We start from the raw sequence: 23,237 nt of genomic DNA, 5'->3' as shown, positions 1-23,237 counted from the left end.
GTCCAACTCGAGAAGGGGCTATACTGGGCCTGCTGTTGGGGAATGAACCCGGCCAGGTGCTTGATATTACAGTAGGGAACTACTTTGGAAATAGCGACCACAATTCCATAAGTTTTACAATACTCATGGACAAGGATGGGAGTGGTCCTAAAGGAAGAGTTCTAAACTGGGGGCAGGTCAACTATACCAAGATTCGGCAGGATCTGAGGAATGTAGATTGGGAGAAACTGTTTGAAGATAAATCCACATTTGATATGTGGGAGGCTTTTAAGGAGAGGTTGATTAGTGTGCAGGAGAGACCTGTTCCTGTGAAAATGAGGAATAGAAAAGGCAAGATTAGGGAGCCATGGATGACAGGTGAAATTGAGAGACTAGCCAAGAGAAAAAAGGAAGCATACATGAGGTCTAGGCGACTGAAGACAAACGAAGCTTTGCAAGAATATCGGGAATGTAGAGTGAATCTGAAATGAGGCATTAAGAGGGCTAAGAGAGAACATGAGATATTGCTGGCAAACATGGTTAAGGAAAATCCCAAAGCCTTTTATTCATATATAAAGAGCAAGAGGGTAACGTGAGAAAAGATTGGCCCACTTAAGGACAAAGAAGGAAAGTTATGCGCTGATTCAGAGAAAATAGGTGACATTCTTAATGAGTACTTTGCATCGGTATTCACCAAGGAGAGGGACATGACAGATATTGAGGTTAGGGATAGATGTTTGCTTACTCTAGGTCAAGTTGACATAAGGAAGGAGGAAGTGTTGGGTATCCTAAAACACATTACGGTGGACAAGTCCACAGGTCGGGATGGGTTCTATCCCAGGTTACTGAGGGAAGTGAGAGAGGAAATAGCCGGGGCCTTAACAGAATTCTTTGCAGCATCCTTAGACACGGGTGAGGTCCCAGAGGACTGGAGACTTGCTAATGTTGTCACCTTGTTTAAAAAGGGCAGCAAGGATAATCCAGGTAATTATCGACTGGTGACCCTGACGTCAGTGGTAGGGAAGCTACTGGAGAAGATACTGAGGGATAGGATCTATTCCCATTTGGAAGAAAATGGGCTTAGCAGTGATAGGCAACATGGTTTTGTGCAGGGAAGGTCATGTCTTACCAACTTAAAAGAATTCTTTGATGACGTGACAAAGTTGATTGATGAGGGAAAGGCTGCAGATGTCATATACATGGACTTCAGTAAGGTGTTTGATAAGGTTCCCCATGGCAGGCTGATGGAGAAAGTGAAGTCACATGGGGTCCAGGGTGTGCTAGCTAGATGGATAAAAAAACTAGCTGGGCAACAGGAGACAGAGAGTAGTAGTAGAATTGAGTTTCTCAAATTGGAGACCTGTGCCCAGTGGTGTTTCACAGGGATCTGTGCTGGGACCACTGTTGTTTGTGATATACGTAAATGATTTGGAGGAAGGTGTAGGTGGTCTGATCAGCAAGTTTGCATATGACACTCAGATTGGTGGAGTAGCAGATAGAGAAGGGGACTGTCAGAAATTATAGCAGAATATAGATAGACTGGAGAGTTGGGCAGATAAATGGCAGATGGAGTTCAATCCAGGCAAATGAGAGGTGATGCATTTTGGAAGATCAAATTCAAGGGTGACCTATACAGTAAATGGAAAAGTCCTTGGGAAAATATATGAACAGAGAGATCTGGGTGTTCAGGTCCATTGTTCCCTGAAGGTGACAACACAGGTCAGTAGGGTGGTCAAAAAGGCATACGGCATACTTTCCTTCATTGGACGGGGTATTGAGTACAAGAGTTGGCAGGTCATGTTACAGTTGTATAGGACGTTGGTTCGGCCACATTTGGAGTACTGTGTGCAGTTCTGGTCGCCACATTACCAAAGGATGTGGGTGCTTTGGAGAGGGTGCAGAGGAGGTTCACCAGGATGTTGCCTGGTATGGAGGGTGCTAGCTATGAAGAGAGGCTGAATAGATTAGGATTATTTTCATTCAAAAGACGGAGATTGAGGGGGGACCTGATTGAGGTCTACAAAATCATGAGGGGTATAGACAGGGTGGATAGCAAGAAGCTTTTTCCCAGAGTGGGGGACTCAATTACTAGGGATCATGAGTTCAAAGTGAAGGGAGGAAAGTTTAAGGGAGATATGCGTGGAAAGTTCTTTACACAGAGGGTGGTGGGTGCCTGGAACGCGTTGCCAGCGGAGGTGGTAGACGCAGTCACGTTAGCGTCTTTTAAGATGTATATGGACAAGTACATGACTGGGCAGAGAGCAAATGGACTCAGACTGTTAGAAAATAGATGACAGGTTAGACAGAGGATCTTGATTGGTGCAGGCTTGGAGGGCCGAAGGTCCTGTTCCTGTGCTGTAATTTTCTTTGTTCTTTGTTCTTTAAGAGGATAAGGAGCCGGAGAAAGGAGTTTCACTTTGTTGGCAAAGTTGATACAGTGAGGAGCTGAAGGAACACGTACAAAATGCTAGTGCGGCCTCATTTGGAATATTGCGTGCAGTTCTGATCACCCCATTACAGGAAGGATGTGGAAGCGTTGGAGAAGGTGCAGAGGAGATTTACCAGGATGTTGCCTGGTCTGGAGCGCAGGCCCTATGAAGAAAGGCTGAGGGACTTGGGTCTGTTCTCATTGGAGAGAAGGTGGTTCAGAGGGGATTTAATAGAGACATACAAGATGATCAGAGGATTAGATAGGGTGGACAGTGAGATTCTTTTTCCGAGGATGATGACTTCAGCTTGTATAAGGGGGCATAGCTACAAATAGAGGAACGATAGATTTAAGACAGATGTCAGAGGCAGGTTCTTTACTCAGAGAGTGGTAAGGGCGTGGAATGCCCTGCCTGCCAATGTAGCTAACTCAGCCACATTAGGGGCATTTAAAACAGTCCTTGGATAAGCAAATGGATAATGATGGGATAATGTAGGGGGAGGGGCTTAGATTAGTTCACAGGTCGGCGCAACGTCGAGGGCCGAAGGGCCTGTTCTGCGCTGTATTGTTCTATGTTCTATATTCAATATTCTAACATAGCAGGTCAGGCAGCATCATAGGAGTAGGTAAGTCAACGTTTTGGGTTATCAGGACACCTGATAGAGTCCTGTCGAAGGGTTCTGACCTGAAATGTCGGCTTTCCTGCTTTTCTGATGCTGCCTGACCTGCAATGTCCCTTCAGCTCCTCACCGTATTGCCTCTGACTCCAGCATCTGGTGTTCTTGCTCTCTCACTTTGTTGGCAATTTGTTTTGTTTTTCTAGATTCCAAAACAATAGATGAGATTAGATTCCCTATAGTGTGGAAACAGGCCCTTTGGCCCAACAAGGCCACACTGCCACTTGAAGCATCTCACAGAGACCTATCCCCCTATAACCCACACACCCTGAACACCACGGGCAATTTAGCATGGCTGATCCACCTAGTCTGCACATCTTTGGACTGTGGGAGGAAACTGGAGCACGCGGAGAAAACCCACACAGACATGGTGAGAATGTGCAAACTCCACACAGACAGTTGCCCGAGGCTGGAATCAAACCTGGGTCCCTAGAGCTGTGAGGCTACAGTGCTAACCACTGAGCCACCATACCACCTAATAGAAGCATATTGTGCCAGTGTATAACTTTAAATTAATGAATGACATCAGAAAGAGGGAGTAGGCATAGTGGCTCAGTGGTTAACACTGCTGCCTCACAGTGCCAGGGACTGAGGTTTGATCCCACATTCTGGTGACTGTCTGTCTTGAGTTTGCATTTTTTCCCCTTGTCTGCGAGGTTTCCTCTGGGTGCTGCAGTTTTCCCCCCACAGTCCAAAGATGTGCAGATTAGGTGAATTGGCCATTGGATGTGCAGACTGGGTGGGTTAGCCATAGGAAATTCAGGGATGTTGGTGGGAGGGGAGGGGGTTTGGATCTGGATGAGTTGCTCTTCAGAGGGTCAGTGTGGACTTGATGGCTGAATGGCCTATTTCCACAATGTAGGCATTCTATGATGTTGGTGAGATATAGAATGATATAATGTGGGGCTGGCTTACTAGCAGCTAATAGCTCCATGACAGCTAGTTTAGATGATGACTGAGGTGTTGGAGGATATCTCCATGACAGAATAGAATTAGGAGCTAGAATAACGAGACAGAAATATCAGGGAATTTTTCAGTAAATCTCAAATGAAATGACATAGGATATAAATGTCTCCTCCGTGTGATGGTTGAAGCACGTCCACATTTGGAGGCTGATTTGACCAGTTCTGATTACATTCCACACCCATAACATCGTCCAGACACACAAACACCCCGACCATCCCCACTCGGACTATATTAGGCGCTGGATCCAGGGCTCATGGCACCGTTCCCCAGGGATTAGCTCAAGGACTCAAACAAAGACCTTCACGACCTTTCGGGAACAATAGGATGGAATCCCTATCACAATACACTCTCAGCCTGTGACTGCTGCCCTATTTCAAACCATGGGTTGTTATATTTTCCACTTCAGCAGGAAGCGCCCAATGTCCGTGTCTCCTCTGAAATATTGTGTTTGGAAAATTATCATTGGCAGGGATGGGGGCGTGGAGAGAATAATCCAGATTTCCTAAGAAACCTCACTTGACATTGACCTGAGATGTGAAAAAGTCTAGGAACAGAGAGAGGAAATGAATGAAGGAGTGGCCTTCTTGCTAGCACACTGCCTGAGGCAGTGCCAGGAATTACTTGAAGGTGATAGGCTCCTCTTGTCAATGTTCCTTAGAAGCGCTGAGGCTGACAGTCCCAGCTCCCTAATTCTCTGAAAAAGCTGCAATGTTTCTTTGTTACTGAAGGTCAGGCATGTTTCAGATAGCCAGCCGATCAGATTACCGAGCTGGATGCTTGCCACATTATCTGCTCCAGCATCTAAACTGGGAGGCTGGATATTTTTACTCGCTCCCAGTCTACATATAAGAGAGCGGCCCCACCTTGTTTAGTCTGGCCTGTGAAAAGGATATAGGAATCAGCGTTGAGAGATGGTAAGGGCTGGCACTTGGTTTTCATCTCACCTGAAGGAACTTTGTAGGAGTCACTAGCCTTTCCATGTCTCACCTCGACTTTGCTTTCACTTTGTTCCCTTGTCTTTCCCGTAGTCTCTAGAAGGGGGACTCCTTGCTGAGAGTTTGAAATTATCCCTGTTTTATCTGTTTCAGTCCCCAAAGAGAGCAAAGAAGAAGTTGGAGGGAGGAAGCTCCAATGTCTTCTCCATGTTTGACCAAACTCAGATTCAAGAACTCAAAGAGGTGAGTGTGAGATCTGCCCTCCCTCCCCACCCCAACCATAGTCTGCCCTGGGCTCCTCAATCACTCTCCAGTCTAGCATCAAACTATATCTAACCACAGCCTCCACATCTGCACCCTGGACATCAGTTATGGGAAAGAGCTTGCCAACATTCACTTGATGGTGTCAGATGGATTGAAACTGGGGGCAATGGTGTGGTTTGATAATACAGTGTAGCCAAAGGATAAGTCCTTTGCTCATTTCATTGCATCCCCACAGTTTATGGCATCCCTACAGTGTGGAAGCAGGCCATTTGGTCCATCAAGTCCACACTGAGCCCTCTGAAGAGTATCCCATCCAGACCCACTCCACTACCATGTTCTTGCAACCCTGCATTTCCCATGGCTAACCAACTTAAGCTGCACATCTTTGAGGAAACAGGAGCACACATTGGAAACCCACACAGTCACGGGGAGAATTTACAAATTCCACACAGACAGAATCAAACTCTGTCCTTGGAGCTGCGAGGCAGCAGTGCTAACCACTGAGCCACCATTGTCAGCTCCTCAATGTCTCATGTGGCTGTCCTTCCATTTTCAATGTCAGTATGTAATCTGATGAGGGAAGAGGCTGGTTTGACAATACTGAGAGTGCACAATGTAAAAAAAGGATGAATCAGTAACACAGTATAGCTAGTATATCAGCTATTTTCTGGCCAGCCCAGTCTCATCAATTCCTCCCTCAGGCTTTCACCATCATGGATCAGAACCGAGATGGCTTCATCAATAAAGAGGACCTGAGAGATACCTTTGCTGCTCTGGGTAAGGAACCATCTCCTTACTTACTCTCCAGGGATTTTTTTTTGTGCTTTGAGTGCATAAAAGTGGATTGGACGTTTATCATGTTTGGAAGTTTGGAATAACTTGTGCCAGGCACTTGCTTTGTACCCCAGGCCGTGCTGCAAAAAGCGAGGAGTTGGATGCAATGTTGGCTGAGGCACCGGGGCCAATAAACTTCACTGTCTTTCTCACCATGTTTGGCGAAAAAATGAAAGGTAAGGGACAAAAGCGACTTAGAACCCCATAAAGGTTTAGTAAGGTGCTGAGGTTAAGTACATTTGACTCCAATACTGACATTATATAACAAGACTCAATACCTGTCCCCAGTTCAATGGTTGGTTGATGAGCGTATCCTTTAAGTTTCCCCATTCCTTTTCAGTCAGTCTAATTTCATGTAGAGTAAACATTCCCTTTTTCTTCTTCCTTATCAAATAATGGTCTAGTATCATGAAGGGCATCTTAGTTTCAGGAAGAAATGTTTGTGCATGTGCGAGCATTTTTAAATATCAGGATAATAATTGCTGGACCACATGACCAATTGGTAGAGGAGCAATTGTGAACTTGCTTTGTGCATCGCTGTACAGGAGATGTTACTGTGTCTATTTTAAACGGGGTTAATTCCTCTGTTGGTTGGTGGAATGTCATTACACATACGTTAAGCATTGAGTCACTAATATCGCTATAAGTAATCCCCAGACAATCCTCTTCAATTGCTGTGAATTGTTAACTGTCTTGTGCTCAGTATAAATTGAACTGAGACAGAGGAGGTGTTGCAGTGGTAGCGTTTGTACCTCTGGACCAAGAGGCCTGGGCTCAAGTCCAGGCTGACTCGAGGTGTAATAACATCTCTGAATAGGCTGTTTAGGCACATTTCTCAAGAAGGAGAATGGACATAATATTGTCAACCAAAATTGCAAGGTTTTATATCAGGCTATTGCAAGGCTCATGTTAATGTCACCCTGGGCTTTTACCACTGGATTACAGAAGTGTTATGGTGCAGAAAGCCATTCAATCCACTGTGTTCCACTGACTCTTCAAATACACATCATTACCTACTGCCATTTTCCTTTGCCCCTTACTCTTGCACATTATTTCTATCCAGATAACCGTCCAAAACCCTCTTGAATGCCTACTTTGAACCTGCCCCTACTGCATTTTTATCCTAACTTTTTTACATCACGTTTATCATTATATATTTGAAGCATTTCCCTTAACGTATGAATATACAGATTGGGAGCAGGAGTAGACCACTCAACCTCTCGAGAATGTTGCATAATTCTATAGAGCATGGCTAATTTGACGAGTCAATTTTTTTTCAACTTGCCTAGTTTCTTACTCTTTGATACGCAACATACCCCAGGCGCCGAAAGTTAAGAGTATAAGTCCTGCCCTGGTTTGCCTTCCAGAAATGCAGCTTTTCACATTTATCTAAATTAAATTTGGCCATGGTCAAATTTGACCTTGGCCCATTGGTTGTTCTGATTAAGGTCCCAATGTACACTGTGATAATTTTCTTCGCCGTCTATTACACCACCTGTTTTGGTGTCCTTTGCAAACTTACTAACCATGCCTCTAACATGCGCATTCCAAATCGTTTCTATAAATGATGAAAAGCAGCAGACCCAGCATTGATCCTTGTGGCATTTTCCTTTTCCATTCCAAAAAGAAACTTTCCACCTCCATCTCTGTCTCCCACCATCAAGCCAATTTTGTATACAGTTGGTTAGCTCCCTGGATCCTATGTGATTCAACCTTAGTAGCCAGTCTACCATGTGAAATCTTGTCAAATGCTTTGTGAACTCCATATGGACAACATCTACCTCTCTGTCTTTATCAATCTGCTTTGTCACCTCTTCAAAAAACTCAATCATCTTTAACATTTGCACAAAAGCAAAGAGTGGCCACTGTCTTTCTTGTCTATTTGTGTATTTTTATCTGTGGGACCTGGCTGTGTTGGGGTTGGCTGCTGTTTTAACTGTTTAATAACAGTCAGCTGTGCATTAAAGTGAATACTGAAGCCCTTGGGATTTGTTGCAGATGTGTGTTTTAGAAATCTAAGTTATTTCTGTGAAGTGACTTCAGAATTGCATCAAATCAAATTTTGAAACCTAATTTAATGAGTAGGATATATATTGAGCAGAATGAGGATCTAATCCTTCAATGGAACTTACTGCAGGCCATAGTCTCAACTTCAGCAGCTAGATGGGTTTTAGAAACACTTTTTAAAAAATTCACTAACAGGATGAGGGTGTCACTTGCTAAGCAGCATTTATTGCCCATCCCTAATTACCCAGAGGGCAGTTCAGAGTCAACCACACTGCTGTTGATCCGAAGTCACAGGTAGGCCAGACCAGGTAAGGATGGCAGTTTCCCTCCCTAAAGGACATTAGTGAACCAAATGGGTTTTTCCAACAATCGACAACAGATTCATGGCCATCATTAGATTCTTAATTCCAGATTTTTTCAAATTAAATTCAAATGCCACCATCTGCCTTGGTGGGATTCGAACCTGGGTCCACAGAATGTTATTTGGGTTTCTGGATTCACAGTCCATCCATAATGCCACTAAGACATTGCCTCCCCAAAACAGACCAACTCATACATATCTAGATTAAATTCCATCTGCCATTGCACTGCCCAATTAACTGGGCTGTTATCATTTGGTCCAGTCTTTCATGTGGACACCTATTCAAGGGCAGTCTTTTGTAAGGGAGGGGTTTGGAACCAATTTCCCTGGACAATATGATGGAAGGAAAAGAGTGAACCGTTTGCCTTGCAGTGACAGGATGAGGAAGGCCACTTGGCCTGTTGGGTCCATGTCAATGATCCAATTGCTGATGTGTAGCTCAATAGATTGTAGCACTTCATGTTTTACAATGCAGAGAGAGTTTCCACCTCCTCCAAATCTAATTACTCTGTATTAATAACCAATGACTTTAAGTCTCAGACTCCCATTAAGAGACCTCTCTGTTGCAGGAAAGAACTCCTTCCTATCTACTCAATCCAATCTCCTCAATATTTTGTAACAAAATAAAAATCCCCCTTACCTACCTCTTCTCCAAAGATAACAACCCCAATTAATCCTGGATCCAAATTACTACTTGATTATCGATCCCACCAGCTTTTATTTTTCTTTTTGGGCTGCCATATGGAACACAGTCAAAAACCTTGTTAAATTCCATGTAGGCCACATTAAACATGCTATCCTTACTGCCTCTCCCTGTTAGCCCCACACTGATGATCAATGTCAAATCAACTGCTGATAATTTACCACTGATGATCAATTGCTTTCTGTGGGTTTTTACAGGTGCTGACTCAGAAGAAACGATTTTGAATGCTTTCAAGATTTTTGACCCAGAAGCCAAGGGACACATCAAAGCAGATTAGTGAGTATAAAACAAATCTTCAGTTTTTTTTCCAGTTGTTATAGATTTAAGCTAAACCATCATCCCCAGGATTTAATCAAGGTCTCCAAAATATTAATATTTTTAAACATTCTCTTTGGTTGTAAACATTCAACTGTTAAGCATTTCTAAGGCACCCAGTGTCATAGAGTCATGGAGTCATGTAGTGTAGAATCAGGCCATTCAGCCACTGTGCCTATGCTGACCAAGAACCACCAAACTACACTAATCTCATTTACCTGCACTTACTCCACAGCCTACTGTGCCCTAGCATATTATTGCGCTCATCCAGATGTTTCCTAAATGTTGCAAGAGTATCTGCCTCCACCAGCCTCTCAGGCAGCACATTCCATATTTCTATCACCCTGTCGATGAAAAAAAAATTCCTCAGATCTCCGCTAAACCATTTACTCCTCACTTTAAACCAATGCCCTCTGGCCTTAGAGATATCTGCTGGATCTACTCTGTTTATGCCTATCATAATTTTGTATACCTCAATCAGGTGCTCCCCTCAGCCTCCTCTGCTCCAGGGAAAACAAAGCCAGCCTATCCAGTCTCTCCTCATTACTGAGACGTCCCATCCCAGGCAACATCCTGGTGAATTTCCTTTGCACCTTCTGCAGTGCAATCACATCCTTCTGATAGTGTGGCAACCAGAACTGCACACATTATTTTATAAAGTTGCAACAATACTTACTTGCTCTTATAGTCTACACTCTTGCTAATGAAGGTAAGTAACCTGTATGCCTCCTCCACTACCCTGCCGACCTGTGCTGACACCTTCTGGAATCTATGGACTTGTACACCATGGTCCCTTTGATCCTCAGTACTCCCTAGGGATATACCATTCATTGTGTATATCCTTCCCTTATTAGACCTTTTAAAATGGACCAACTCACACATATCAGGTTTAAATTCCGTCTACCATCTACCATTAAATTCTATCTGCCCAGTTAACTGAGTTATTATCATTTAGCCCAATCTTTCAGTCAAAGCCCTCTCTGAAGCCCATATCAACCACATCAATGGCACTACCTTCATCAATACATTTAGTCACCCTTTTAAAACCTTTGTTAAATTAGTCAGAAAGGATGTCCCTCCAACAAATCCATACTGACTATCTCTGATCTATCCCTGCCTTTCCAAATAAATTAATCTTGTCCCTCAGAATTTGCTCCAATAATTTCCCTACCACTGACATCAGACGAATGGAAATGACCTGGTCTATCCTGGCTGCACTTCTTGAATAAAGGAACCACATTAGCTATCCCCTTATCTTCTGGCACATCACCTGTGGCCAGCAAAGTATTAAAAATATCTGCCAGGGAGCCTAGTAATCTCCCTGCTTGCTTCCCACAGCAGCCTGGAATACATCTCATCAGGCTCTGGGGATTTATGCACCTTTATGACCACTAAAACACCTATGATTGCTAGTTCTGTGCTTCTCTGTGTGGTGCTATGTTTCTCTGTGGGCTTGTTCTCCTCCAGGAAACAATTGGTCAGATTTAGAAATGGAACCATTCTTTACACACTTTTGTTAACGATTATTCGTACAGATACACATTACATATGTGTACATCCAAACCAAACATAATAATTTCTCTTCTGACTCTCACCAGAGAACTTAGAATTAATTTAATAATTAATAAATAATTAATCGTGGTGGGAGACCAGTAAACAACTAAATATAACTAATACACGCTTTATAGAAATATTAATTATTTGGTCCATGATGTATGTTCTGACTTAGAAAGACCTATCCATTCTCATCCACTTTCCAGCCTCTGGTCTGCAGATTACAACTGCCCGAGTGTTTATCCAGGTTTTTCTTCAATTCATTGGGACTTATTGCCTTTACCACCCTTTCAGGCAGTGAGTTCCAGACCCCACCATCCTCTGGGTGGTACAACATTATTCCCAACATTCCCCTCATCATCCCCCCCATTATTCCACCAATTGCTTCAAATCTATGAAAGCTCCCAAATAATGATTGCAACCCCCCATCAGAAATGGAACTTCCTTATCCAGTCTCTCTAAACTTATCATAATTTAAGCACCTTAATTAATTTATCCTTAGCTATTCTGTTCTAAAGAAAAGCACAGCCGCTCTGAGCTTTTCACGTTACTGAAAGTCTCATCACTGGCAATTTGCTTCAATTTCTTTTCAATACCTCCATACTGTGATTGCATCCTTCCTGTTGTTCAGTGACTAGCACCGTACACGGTACTCTGGCATCTAATCAGCATTTTATCCAGTTGGTGTAAACACCCAGCTCCTAGTTTAGGCTTGTGCTTTATAAAGAGTGGTTGGGGCCCACCGGAACTTTGGGATGATGAGATGTGAGTCAGCAGTAACCACCAGGGAACTCTGACCAACTTATTAAGGTCAGTGACAACGTTCAGGCTTTGGAATGGGGCCACAGTGGGGAAATGTTTGGGAGATGCTTGTCTAGACCACAGCCAATCGAGGAAAGTATCCCACTCATCTACAAGGCCACTTATTGTCCTGTTACTGTCAGGACATACATTCAAAGTCCTTCTGCTCCTCTACACTTCTCAATATCCTACCACTTATTGAGTATTCTGTCCCCATGTTTCTTCATCCCACATGCACCATCTCACACTTCTCCAGATTTAAATCACAGTTACCATCTGACCAATACATCAAAATCTTCCTGCAGTCTACAACTGTCTGCCTTACAATCAACCACATGTCAGCCTTTGATAATTCTCTGTAACCTTACCAATCATCCCTGAGATATTCAATTCTAAATCATTGTTTTATAACATCAATGCACTGAGCCTCGTGAAACTTCACTGGAAAATGATGTTGCAAAACATTCTACAAATAGTTGCTGATATCCCTGCTCTCAGATCCTGTTTATTATCTTCCTGATACCTCTGCTTTAGGGTTGAAGAGTCACAGTCATACAGCACGGAAACCGACCGTTCGGTCCATCTCGTCCATACCGACTAAGTTTGGTGTGGTACCCTTTGCCTGCATTTGGCCATTATCCCTCTATACCTTTTCTAACCATGTACTTGTCCAAATGCCTTTTAAATGTTGTAACTATACCTGCATCTACCTCTGGCTGTTCATTCCACCACAAACTACATTCTGTGTGAAAAAGCTGCCCCTCAGGTCTGTTTTAAAATGTTCTCTTCTCACCTTAAGCCTTCGCCCCTAGTTTTGGATTCTCCCACCCTCGGGAAAAGACCTTGGCTATTCATCTTATCTGTGCCCCTCATGAGTTTATAAACCTCTTCCACACGAGTGAAAAAAAGTCCCAGCCTGTTATAACTCAAATGCTCCAGTCAGGTAAGATCCTAGTAAATTTTTTCTGCACCCTCTGCAATTTAATAATATCCTTCCTATAGCAGGGTGACCAGAATTGTACACAGTACTCCAATAGTGGCTTCACCAATATTCTGTACAATCACAACATGATGTCCTGATTCCCATGCTCAATGGTCTGAGCAATAAAGGCAAGCATGCCAAACATTTTCTTAACCATTCTGTTTACCTGTGACACAACTTTAAAAGAACTATGTACCTGAACCCTTAGATCTATCTGTTCAATAACACTCCCCTGGGTTCTACCATTAACTCTATAAGCCCTCCCCTTGTTTGTTTTACCAAAATGCAATACCTGGCATTTATGCAAATTAAACTCCGTCTGCCACTCCTCAGCCTATTTTCTTGAACACAGTTTATCATCTTGCTGATGTCACTGCTGTAGTTTATTCGTCCATGCATTTCTTTTCAGAAAACAATCAGAGAGGTGATCGCTTACACCTGCCTATTCAGTTTGAGGTTATCTCCAACATTTGCTTCAAGCCAGTGTGGTCAATCCATAACATTTTTTCACTTGCACTTTCATTATCCAACACTAAATGATTAACTACACAACACCCAATGGATATAACAACTTCAGTATGTGCACTGTACAGAAACCCACTGCTTCCATGAGAAAGAGTTTCAGCAGTCAACAACAATTTTTACTCTCTTAACTTCCCCAGCTAAAACATATTTTCCATTCTCACCAACAAGAAATATTATGAATCTGTTCATATTAAAAGATACATCAGTTAGATTGATAAGTGAAGCATCTTTATAAATGTCTAGTGTCATATTAGTCTTTAAGACCGTGGACATAGGAGCAGAAGTAGGCCCTTCAGTCCATTAAGTCTTCTGAACCATTCAATGAGATCATGGCTGATCTGATGATCTTCAAACTTCACTTTCCTGCCCTTCTGTCTTGATTCTCTGATTAAGAATCTATCTTAGCCTTGAATTTGCTGAGTGACCCAGCCTCAACAACACCCTGTGGTGAAGAATTCCACAGATTCAGTCCCCTCGGGGAGAAGAAATTCCTCCTCATCCCTGTCCTAAAGACTGCCGGTCATCTCTGAGAAAAAGGCAAGGAAACATTCGTGAGAATCATTTCTTAAAAGCAGTTTATTGCCCTCTACTTTAAGGTATTTCATTGTTGAACTTAACTCCAAAACATCAAACTAATATCTGGTCCTGCCTGAGTACACAACCAGTTCAACTCAAAATCAAACCTTGCAGGCTTTTTTAGGCCTAACATTATCCTACCTTAGGACGATGATCTGGGATGGGATTAATACTCTCTAAACAGGATTGGTAACTTAGTTATACTTCACATGTACTCTACAGAATGTCTAGACCTATATATTTAAAAGCCACATAGACTCAACTCTCGTTTTTACGCTCCAATCTAATCTTTTTAATAGTACCATTGTCAAACTCTGCAGTACCCCTGACTCTGTAAGATATCAACAACATGGATCATGAAGGTGCCTGAACATTACCCTTTCTAATACCAATAAAACATTGCAAGATCTGCAGGTCTTTGAAAAAGACTGCACCCAGATAGTGTCATTGAGGCCATGTCTTTAAATTTCCATCTGACAGTTTGACATCGAATCCCTACAGTGTGGAAGCTGACCATTTAGCCCAACAACTCCACACCATGCCTCTGAACAGCATCCCACCCAGACCCATCCCCAGCCCCCTCCCCTTTCCCCTGTAACCCTGCATTTCCTGCATCTAATCCACCTAACTTCCACAGGCCTGAACACTATGGGCAATTTGGCATGGCCAAGCCACCTAGCATGCACACCTATGGACTGTGGAAGGAAACCAGAGCACCCGGAGGGGATCCATGCCGACACAGGATGAATGTGCAAACCCCATGCAGACAGCTGCCCCAGGGTGGAATCAAACCCAGGTCCCTAGCGCTGTAAGGCAGCAGTGCTAACCCCGAGCCACCATGTCACCTCATATCTGTGACCTCTTTAGCCACTTTCAGAGTTGCTTCTGTATGGAAACTATTATTCTGCAGACATGTGACTTTTATCTTGATATATCTTCACGTCTGTGAATATGTGGTCAGAAGAGTTGGAATATTTAAGGAAGCTATGATAAGAATATTGCTTAGCTCAAAGCTGACAAGGACTCTAATGGTTCTGTGTTCTGGTGTCAAGCCTTCTGAGCACCTGGCTCATCTTACTGACCTTATGTGAGATCTTTCTATGAAGCACATTTACTTCAGCTTGGTACCATCGATGGCAGTCTGAAAGAACAGTGTTGCCATTTGGCAAAGTCTTGCAAAGAGCTGCTGTTTTACTGAGACGGACAGTCAGTCAAAGTAGTTTTGACACCTCTGAGAATCTGTCGCCCTGACCTGAGAAGCTCTTGCTCTGAGAGCCATGAGGTCGCAATTATCAGCTAACAGGATTCAGCTTGCAAAGAGTTTCACAGAAGTTTCAGTTTTGCTTAAAATGCTGTAGCTTAGTGTGTGAGGCACTAAGACAATATTGGAGATACATTTCTTGTTTGCAGGACAGCATGGTTGATTGAAGAGGGTGGGTGCTAGAACATAGCCCAGCTTTGCTGTGCTCAAATTCTTAGAGCGAGCTGGTGATTCACCACCAGGAAGGACACAGCCCATCATTCCTCCATGGTGAGGCTGGGCGATCTTGATGGATTAGTATTTGGGCATCACATCATTCCAGGATTGCCCAGAGAGCTGGCCTGTTGACTATTGCAATGGCCTTTGAGAGGGTCAATGAAAATGAAGAAAAGGGCTACATTCACCTTGAGGCACCTTTCCCAGATTTGTCTCACTGTGGACATTGTGTCCATGGTGTTTCTGCCTCAGTGGGAAGTCTGATCAGCATGATGTTCTGTTCTGCAGTTACAGAGTCATACAGCTCAGAAATAGACCCTTCAGTCCAACTTGTCCCTGCTGACCAGACATCCCAATGTGACCTAGTCCCACTAGCCAGTGTTTGGCCCATATTCCTACAAACCCTTCTTATTTATATATACCAATCCAGGTGTCCTTTAAATGTCTCAATTGTATCTGTCTCAACCACTTCCTCTGGCATTTCAGTCCATATACATACCACCCTCTGTGTGAAAAAATTGCTCCTCGGACCCCTTTTAAATCTTTCTCTTCTTACCTTACATCTGTGCCCCTAGTTTTGGATTCGCCTCCCTGCTCCCTTAGCCAAAGACCTTGGCTAATCCCCCAATCCGTGCCCCTCATGATTTTGAAAACCTCTAAGAGATGAGGAATGTCTGCAGGTATCACACCCTGCCGTCACTGCTTCTGTTTTTGTGGGCTGTGTGTTTATTGTGTTCTTAATTTCACCTGTTAATGGAAAGATCAGAACAGGATATATCAGGGTCCACTGGCCCTGCTTACAGATACCACACTTCTCCCTGGTCCAATCAGCTCTTCATTAACCCCACCAGCATTTCTGTGGGATTTTTAACTGTGGACACAAAAGAGCAAATTGTTGATGAAAATTTCAAACAGTTTACCACGTTTCTGTCTGATTCCTGATGGCCATTGTCACTTGTCTCATGCTCTGATGAGGAATTTTTGCCTGGACCTGCCTCTGACCCTCGAGGATGCCCCTAAGCAGCTCGTGTTGCCGTATCACATGCAGAAGCTGGCTCCAAGTGAGTAGCAAAGGCAGCATCAGGCTGCAAGGAGAAATCTAGCAGTGAGGACCTGCCCCTTCAGGTCACTCTCCCATTCAATAGCGTGAGAGATTTTCAAATGATTCTTCACATTTGGAAGTAGTTAGGGCACTTTCAACACTTAGAAACTTTAGAGTAATTTCAAACTTTTATACTGACGTCTAGAGGCTTCATCAAATCTGTGGCTCGGACGTTATTGTCAGCCAGCTCCTTTCCACACCCAGCTGCCTGACGCCCTTCTAACTACACCCACATACTTACTCCCTGGTGGCCGCTGGCCTGCTCAGGAAGGAAAGCAGCTCGGAGGATGGCAGAGGGTCAGTGAGGGAGTTAGTAGAGGGAACAGTGAGACAGAGGGTAATTGAGACCATGAGGGTGAAGGGAGAAGGGGCTGTGTGGGAGAGGATAGAGGCGACACTGAGAGTGAGGGGATAGGAACCAGTAAAGGAGAAGGTAAACGGGGCAGTGAGGGAGGCAGCGAGTGAATGCAATCTCTAATGATCAAGAGTGATCATCAACCTCCATTCCTTTGGAGGCTTCAACACCACATTCAGTCTCCAGGTTAAGTCAGCTCACTGGAGGTTTGCGGTGTTTTCAAAAATAGTGACTTTGTCAGTATCGAGTGCTGTTGGGAGAGGAATGTCCCAGACAAGAGGCTGTAGTAACGCATCAGCAATAACCTGTCTGGGAAAAATGCAGGTCCACTGACTTTTCAAAATAGGTGCCTCATTACACTGGGTCAAAAATCACTTGTTCCTTCTTCATAGGTTTACTCAACAACTGCAATTTACACCAACACTTGGACGATGCTTTGCTGCAGCTATTTACATGGAATTCCAACTTTGTCCCTTGTTCACAGTGTATTATCATCAGTAAACATAAAGCATGTCATATTTTATATTGCTGAACCTCGTATTAATTCTCACTGCTTAGTGAATCAAGGCAACATTTTAATCAATCTCCTAGTTATAGTTAAAATGCAAAAAACATCCAGAACTTCACAGTTAAAGGAGTTGATAAACCATGACCAGTAAAACAGCCCAGAGTTTCCAAAATAGGGTCAGAAATATAACATTCAACCCTGAACGGTGGAGAAATGCTCATTGAGCATCATTTCCCCAAAACATTCAAAATATGGAGTCATCTGTGTCAGGAATTCTGCAAGATCCTGACTTCAGGCCCAGACTTTGCTGCAGAAACAACTCTGGCCATTGGAATAATATTCCTCATTGTCCTCATTCCCTTTGTCACATAATAATCGGATAGTGATAATTGAATTGGGAGGATTACGTGATGTTGGGAAAGGATATGGGGAGGCAATGGCCAAGTGGTATTATCGCTGGACTGTTAATCCAGAGACCCAGATAAGGTTCTGGGGGCTTAGGTTCAAGTCCCACTATGACAGATGGTGGGCTGGATGAACACAGCAGGCCAAGCAGCATCAGAGGAGCAGGAAAGTTTGACGTTTTGGGTGGGATCCTTCTTCAGAAGGGTTTTCCTGAAGAAGGGTCCCGACCTGAAATGTCAAGCTTTGCTGTTTGGGCTGCTGTGTTCATCAAGCTTCACACCATGTTATCTCAGATTCCCCAGCATCGGCAATTCCTACTATCTCTATGACAGACGGTGGAATTTGAATTCCATAAAAATGTCTGGAATTAAGAATCCGATGATGATTGAATCCATTGCTGATTGTCAGGAAAACCCCATGTGGATCACAAATGTCCTTTAGAGAAGGAAACTGCCATCCTTATCTGGTCTGGCCTACATGTGACTCCAGACCCACAGCAATGTGGTGATTCTGAACTGCCCTCTGAGCAATTTGGGATGAGCAATAAGTGCCAGCGACACCCTTATCCTGTTAATGAATAAAGAAAACATGGCGTAGTTAAAAGTAGTTGATAGTCAACCAGAGGACGATCAACTTCAGTGGGTGAGAATGGATTAAGCTTATCTACTTACTCTCTTTAGCTGAGCATTCAAAACTAAACTATCTCTTTCCGTTCCAGCATCAAGCAAATGCTGACCACCCAGGCTGACAGATTTAATGAAGAAGAGGTATTGATTACATGCTATCTAATGTTATCTCTCGGGTGCCACTCGGACTATAGCACTGGTCACTGTACATTCTCAACTTTCTCATCACCTCTCATCACTCCATTTACCAATCACTCCCTCTATCACTTCCCTCTCTCCCATCACCTGCTGTCTCCCCATCCAGCCCCCTCTCCCCATTACTCCCTCTCTCCATCACTCTATCTCTCTATCCATCCTGTCTCGCCATCACTTCTTCTCTCCATCACTCCATTCCCATCTCTCCCCATCCGCCCTGCATCCCCATTATCCCCTCTCTCCCATTACCCCATCTGTCCATCACCATCTTTGTAATCACTTCCTTCATCGTTACCCCTTCATCCCCTTTCCCCATCACAGCCCCTCCCATTCACCTTCCATCTCCCCTGTCAGTCCCCCTCCCTTAATCAGTTTCCTCCACTCTTTTTATTGATTCACTCCTATCTCAATCACTCTCTTTTCCTGAACATTCCCAAACACGTTTCTTTCTCTGATTAAACACCGCGTTGAGTGTGACTCTTGGTTAAAACAGATTGAAATTCCTGCTCCCTTTTCTGCTTAGTTACACCTAAGGGTGGTTACAGTTCCCCACTCTCCTTTAACAGAGACAGCTGCCACCCAACATGTGGATATAACCCTCTGACATGTGGATATCACTTTAATTTATAGATACCACACACTGACACATGGATATCACACTTTCGTGTGTGGGACATTGGAATTTCTAGGTCAATGAGTTTTGAGCTTGCTGTGTGATCAGGGTGGGTGCCTCCTTTAGAATTTTGTCCCCACATTTTTGGAAATAATACAAGGGTACTTGAGAGGACCAGCAATGTGATTAACTCTGAACCTACCTCTGAAATACCAAGGAAACCATTCAGTAGGATGCAAGAAAGTGACTCACCTTCTCAAAGGGCTTTAAGGATGGACAATACATGGTGAGTGAACTTGTTTCAGAGACGAGTGAATCCAACTGCTAGGTTAGAGAGCTGAGGTTGTTGAGATTGAGAGATTTCATAGAGATGTACAGGGTTATGGCAGGACTAGTCAGGTAGGCAAAGAAAAGCTATTCTCATGAATTGACTGCGCAAAGACTAGGGGACATAGATTTTGAGAAGGATTTGAGTTCAGGTTCGTAAGCAACAAGTGTTAGTGAGTGAAAGCTGGCTGCCAATGATCTCCAAAGGAAACTGGACAGACACCTGAAGGAAATGATGCTGCAGATGCATAGGGAGAGAGTGGAAGAGTGGTACTGAGTGGATTACTCCACAGAGAGCCAGATTTGATCAGCAGAGTGACAGCTTGCCCAAATGAGGCTCTAATGTAGTGAGTTCATGACACAGGGTCCAGTGAAGAATCTCCACATGGTGACCTTAGCTTGGAGCTACACTACAAGTGGAAAGTTAAAGTGTTTGTCCCCTGTTCAGTGTTCTGGTTGCTGACTATGCGATGGCTGTGGCTATCATGCTCTCTCTTCACTCTTACCTCTAGTGTCAACAGATGTTTACTGCATTCCCTCCTGATGTTTCTGGTAATCTTGACTATAAAAACCTGTGTTACGTTATCACACATGGCGAAGAGAAGGACTGAGGACATTCACCCTGGAGGATGAAGATTATTGTTGAGAGTGACGTGATCCTTCCTCCTGGTGATGGGGATGATCAGGAAGGACAATGTTCTCAGAGCATTTGTGGAATCATCTCAAATATCTTCACTCACCTTCAAATGTTAACTTTCAGTTTTGCGATATGAACTCCCTGTTCTGATGATTTCAAATGTTTGTTGTTGCATACCTTGATTAGGATTCTGATTCAGTTGTAAATAAATATCTTTCCCATGTATCATTGTGATCATTCATTTATACTTGGTTCGTATCACTGCTGGATGCAACAACCTTGTATTTTGGTGAGATTGACTGATTTTATTTGAATCATTCCTGAGAGTTGGGCACCACCAACATTTATTGTCCATCCCTAATTGCCCTGGAGCAGGCAACCCATTTAGATTCACAGAGTCATACAGCATGAACGCAGGCCCTTTGACCTAATTTGTCTATGTTGACCAGGTTTCCTAAACTGAGCTAATCCCATTTTCCTGCATTTGGCCCATATCCCTCTAAACCTTTTCTGTCCATGTACCTAACCAAATGTCTTATAAATGTTGTGATTGTGCCCGCTGCTGTTACTTCCTCTGTCAGTTTATTCCATATATATACCACCCTCTGTGTGTAAATGTTGCTCCTTAGGTCCCTTCTAAATCGTTCCCCTCTCACCTTAAACCTATACCCTCTAGATCTGGACTCCCCTATCCTGGGGAAAAGACCTTGGCTATTCACCTCATGTACACCTTTCATGGTTTTATAAACCTCTATAAGGTCACCCCTCAGCCTCCTATGCTCCAGCAAAAAAGCCTCAGCCTATCTAGCCTTACCTAGCTTCTCATAACTCAAACCTTCCAGTCTCAGTAACATCCTTGTAAATCTTATTTAACCCTTTCCAGTTTAATAACATCCTTCCTATAGCAGAGTGACCAGAATTGTACACAGTACTCCAAATGTAGCCTTACCAATGTCTTTGTACAGCTGTAGCATGATGTCCCAGTTCCTGTGCTCATTGTTCTGACTAATGAAGACAAGCATGCTGAGCGCCTTCTTTACCAACTTGTTTACCTGTGACATTACTTTCAAGAAACTGCGTACCTGCATCCCTAGGTCTCGGCTGTTGAACAGCAACCCCCAGATGTCTATCATTAATTGTGTCACTCTTGCCATAGCTTGTGTTACCAAAATACGACACCTCACATTTATCCGAATTAAACTCCATCTGCCATTCTTTGAACCACTGGCCCAGTCGACCAAGATCCCATTGTATTCTTAGATAACCTTCTTCATTGTCCACCATACCACCAACTTTGGTGTCATCCACAAACTTACTAAACATGACACCAATATTCTCATTCAAATCATTTATATAAATGACTAACAACTGTGGATCCAGCACTGATGTTTGAGGCACACTGCTGGTCACAGGCCTCCAGTCTAAACAACAACCATTTGCCACCACCTCTCTGTCCTATCATCAAGTCAATTTTGTATCCAATTGGCTACCTCTCCTTGGATCCCATATGATCTAATCTTACTAACCAGTCTACCATGCAAAAACTTGTCAGCCTTGCCAAAGTCCATGTAGACAACATCTACTTCTCTGCCTATATTAATCTTCTTGGCCCCCTCTTCATAGAACTCAATTAAATTTGCGAGACAAGATTTCCCACTCACAAAGCTATGCTGACTATCCCTAATCAATCCTTGCCTTTCCAAATACACATACACATTGTCTCAGAATCCCTGTCAACAACTTACCAACCACTGACATTAGGCTCACCAATCTGTAGTACCCTGGCTTTACCTTGCAGCATTTCTTAAATAATGGCACCACATTAGCCGACCTCCAGTCTTCTGGCACCTCACCTGTGGCTGTTGATGATAGAAATATCCCAGCTAGGAGCCTTGCAATTTCATCCCTATTTTCCCGTGGGCTTCACTTGATTTATCTACTCCAAAGCTCCATGTCCTTCTAGTAATGTGACAACTGGCGTTGCACACAATACTCTAAAGTTCTATACAGCTGCAACATTGCTTGCCAATTTTTATGCTCTAGGCCCCAGTTGATGAAGGCAAGCATGCCATATGCCAGCTAGACCACCTTATTTGTTTGTATTACCACTTTTAATACAAGTTGGACCTACACGCCTAGTTCCTTCTGTATGTTAATCCTGTACCCTCCAGGATTCAGCTACAAACCCATGATAGTACAGCTGGGAGTGTACTGGTTACGAGATTGGGCTACTTCTATTTCGTGTCTGGTTCATCCAATTCATTGTAAATGCTAAGTGAAATCAGATGAAACTTCTTAGTTTATCATTTTCTTTTTTATAAACTCTAGCCTTATTTATGGACTTACTCTTAACACTGTCTGCTCCTTCCTGTATAGGTCTGTTTAGTAAATCTCATATCAATACCTTTTACTTTGGCCACGCCTACACACTTTGATTCCCACATCTTCCCAAATTTAACCTCTTGCCTGACTATTTAGCTTAAAACTGTACATTGCTGGCTATGCAGTTTTCAGGAACACTGGTCCCAGCACTGTTCAGTTGGGGACCATCCTAATAATATAGCACTCACTCCCCCCAGCCTTGGTGCCTATATTCCCATGAATCAGAGCCCACTTCCCTCAACTCAATATTTGAGTGATACTAGTATGATATTTTCTATGTCAATTTGCACATTGCATCAGATAATAATCCAATGATCATGAGTTTTGACATTTTCCTCTTAATTTGATTGCTGGCTCTTTATACTTCTTTGTTCTACCAATTTAATTAAGTATATGGACCATGCAGACTGGAACCTCCCATTTCCAGCCCTGAGCACATGGCCCAAATTCTAGCATTGGATAAACATCATAGTGTCTGGACTCACAATTTTCACTGAATGATACTTCTCGATCTGTGCTGACAACTAAATTGCATTTTTACTGTCTCAATTACTTGGCTAGTATCAACTCTTGAGGTCAAATAGATTTGATTTTACCTCTTCCAGGTATCATTGTCAGGGGCCCCCATAGAAGCTACTAGCCACAAATCCAGAGAGTAGCCTTCATTTCCAAGAGCCAAGTGGAACTATCATAGCATTTCCTT

General features: G+C 43.3%; 1 protein-coding gene across 1 annotated transcript; it reads left to right on the top strand.

Moving 5' to 3' along the window:
* The first annotated feature begins 4,851 nt into the window (after positions 1-4,851).
* On the top strand, positions 4,852-20,366 carry LOC125464633 (myosin regulatory light chain 2, ventricular/cardiac muscle isoform-like). Its single transcript, XM_048557257.1, has 7 exons — positions 4,852-4,964; positions 5,139-5,228; positions 5,951-6,026; positions 6,158-6,259; positions 9,352-9,430; positions 18,473-18,521; positions 20,028-20,366. Exons 1-7 carry the CDS (start codon positions 4,962-4,964, stop codon positions 20,124-20,126), a joined length of 498 nt encoding a protein of 165 aa, XP_048413214.1. The 5' UTR covers positions 4,852-4,961; the 3' UTR covers positions 20,127-20,366.
* The last annotated feature ends 2,871 nt before the right edge of the window (positions 20,367-23,237 follow it).

Source organism: Stegostoma tigrinum, chromosome 27, assembly GCF_030684315.1.
Source record: "Stegostoma tigrinum isolate sSteTig4 chromosome 27, sSteTig4.hap1, whole genome shotgun sequence".
NCBI classification, from domain to species: Eukaryota; Metazoa; Chordata; class Chondrichthyes; order Orectolobiformes; family Stegostomatidae; genus Stegostoma; species Stegostoma tigrinum.
Note: the sequence above shows the minus strand (reverse complement) of the source record. Positions and strands in the feature narration are given on the sequence as shown.

What these genes read in the sequence shown, in the direction of transcription:
- LOC125464633 (XM_048557257.1), top strand. An exon ending in AGATACCTTTGCTGCTCTGG is followed by an intron (nt 6,027 to 6,157) that starts GTAAGGAACCAT and finishes TTTGTACCCCAG; the next exon opens with GCCGTGCTGCAAAAAGCGAG. An exon ending in GTTTGGCGAAAAAATGAAAG is followed by an intron (nt 6,260 to 9,351) that starts GTAAGGGACAAA and finishes GGGTTTTTACAG; the next exon opens with GTGCTGACTCAGAAGAAACG.